The 1836-nt window shown below is 67.2% G+C and overlaps 1 protein-coding gene across 1 annotated transcript in view; it reads right to left on the bottom strand.

Moving 5' to 3' along the window:
* Positions 1–1456: 1456 nt before the first annotated feature.
* Positions 1457–1836, bottom strand: part of PMVK (phosphomevalonate kinase) — a 4033-nt gene continuing 3653 nt past the window's right edge. The window contains exon 5 of the mRNA XM_029933466.1: positions 1457–1834. Within this exon, the coding sequence (XP_029789326.1) occupies positions 1713–1834 (122 nt within the window). The 3' untranslated portion in view covers positions 1457–1712. The remainder of the gene's footprint in view (positions 1835–1836) is intronic.

Below are 1836 nucleotides of genomic sequence, written 5' to 3'. Positions count from 1 at the left end.
ACACCCGCACACCCCCGCCTGCACACACACCTGCACACCCGCACACCCCCCAGACCTGCACATCCTCAGGCACCCTCAGGCTCCCCACCCTCACAATCTGCATACCCTCCACTCACACACCTACACACCCTCACACACCCACACCTGCACACGCACACACACCTCTACACTCACCTACACATCACACACACAACACACTGCACAGACTTGCACACACTCGCACACGCACGATGGAGGCGGCACTGGGGTGCTAACAGATTTTGTTCTGTGGTGAACGCCCACTGCACACACGTACGGTCACATGGAGCACCTACACTTACATGTGTGCGTGGATCACATCTCAGAAAGCTGGGGGGCAAGGCCAACCCGCGACCCCTTCTCTGGCGCCCCGAGCCCCACGCAGGGCCACCTCGGTTGGTGGGGGGGGGCAGCAGGGCTCCGCACGGGGGGCCGCTCGCCTGGCAGCCAGAGAAAAGGGCTCTACGGGGCCCTGGTGCGACTCCTGGCTCAAGGGGAGTGGGGACACCACCTCTGGGTGACAGTGACCCCAGAAACACAGGCGATCACGTGACCACCGGGGTCGTCGCTGCCAGACCAGCACCGATTCGGTTCGCAGGGCCAACAGTTTCTGCTCCTCGTTCTTGATTCTTTCCACGGGCGCTTTGCTTTCCCACGGGGCCTTTAGAGCACATGGTGCCCATGGCGCTCAGTACTGGTCACTGGTCCCCGCCTTTGCTGGGCCAGGCGCTGGGGACCTGGGTAAGCAGGCACAGGCTCGGCCCTCGGGTGCCCCGGCTGCACCCCCAGACCTGAGGCCAGGACCACGAGACACCCGCAGGCCCTCCAGGGAAGGCGGCTGGGACTCTACGACAGCCCGCTGTCCCCTCACCCAGGCCCTGCTGCCACTGCCTGGAGACCTCCCCGGAGCCCCCGCTTCCAAACAACCTGTCACGGAAACCACAAGTCACCGGAGGTTCACTCGGGGTCACAAACCCAGAACACGCGTGACCCCGTCAGGGCCGGGACGGGGGCTCACAAGCAGCCTCTCCCGGCAGCTCCGAGGGCCCCCGAGAGCCCGTCTCCTCGCTGGAAAGGGGCGCGGTGCCGGCTCGGGACGGCCCAGCGGCGGGGACGGAGGCTCCCGGGGTGAGGAAGGCTGTATCGCAGGACACGCTCACACGCCATCCTCCTGGCGCGGCTCTGGGAGCAGGGACGTGACTGCCACACGGACGGGCCAGCCAGGAGCCTCCCTTCTGGTGAGCCTCGGAGGGCGGGCACGGCGACAGCCACAGGAGAGGAGGACACGGAGGAGCCCACGGTGCTGTGTACGGGGGGCAGGGCACAGAGCTGGGTGCTCAGGGAGGTCGGGGCTGCGGGGCCCACAGCCCCCGGGACAGGCCTGGCCCCTCCGGTCCCCCACGGGCAGTACCAAGTGCGGGAAGGGAGAGACGTGGGCTCCGAGGGTGCTCTGAGGCGGTTTATTAGGACCCACAGCGGGGAGCCGGGCTGCTGCCCTAACTCGGGGCTGAGCGCGTCCCTGCGGGGAAGCCTGAGCACAGCCAGTCTCCAGCCGAGGAGGCAGGGCTGTCCCCTCCACAAAGAAACGGGGTCCCCGGGGGTGTCTTGACTTGCATGGCACCCGCCAGCCCCCCAGAAACAGGCCCCGAGCCCCCTGCCTCTCCCCACGTGCCCGCAGGGGTGCCAGCACTGAGCTACAGTCTGGAGCGGACAAAGTCCTCCAGGCGCCGCAGCTGCTCCTCCAGGAGCCCCGCGTCCCCATGGTTCTCCACGACCCAGTCGAAGGCCTCCAAGTGGTCCAGGCCACACTCGGACTCT

Source organism: Suricata suricatta, chromosome 3 (genome assembly GCF_006229205.1).
Source record: "Suricata suricatta isolate VVHF042 chromosome 3, meerkat_22Aug2017_6uvM2_HiC, whole genome shotgun sequence".
In the NCBI taxonomy this organism is placed as follows: Eukaryota; Metazoa; Chordata; class Mammalia; order Carnivora; family Herpestidae; genus Suricata; species Suricata suricatta.
Note: the sequence above shows the minus strand (reverse complement) of the source record. Positions and strands in the feature narration are given on the sequence as shown.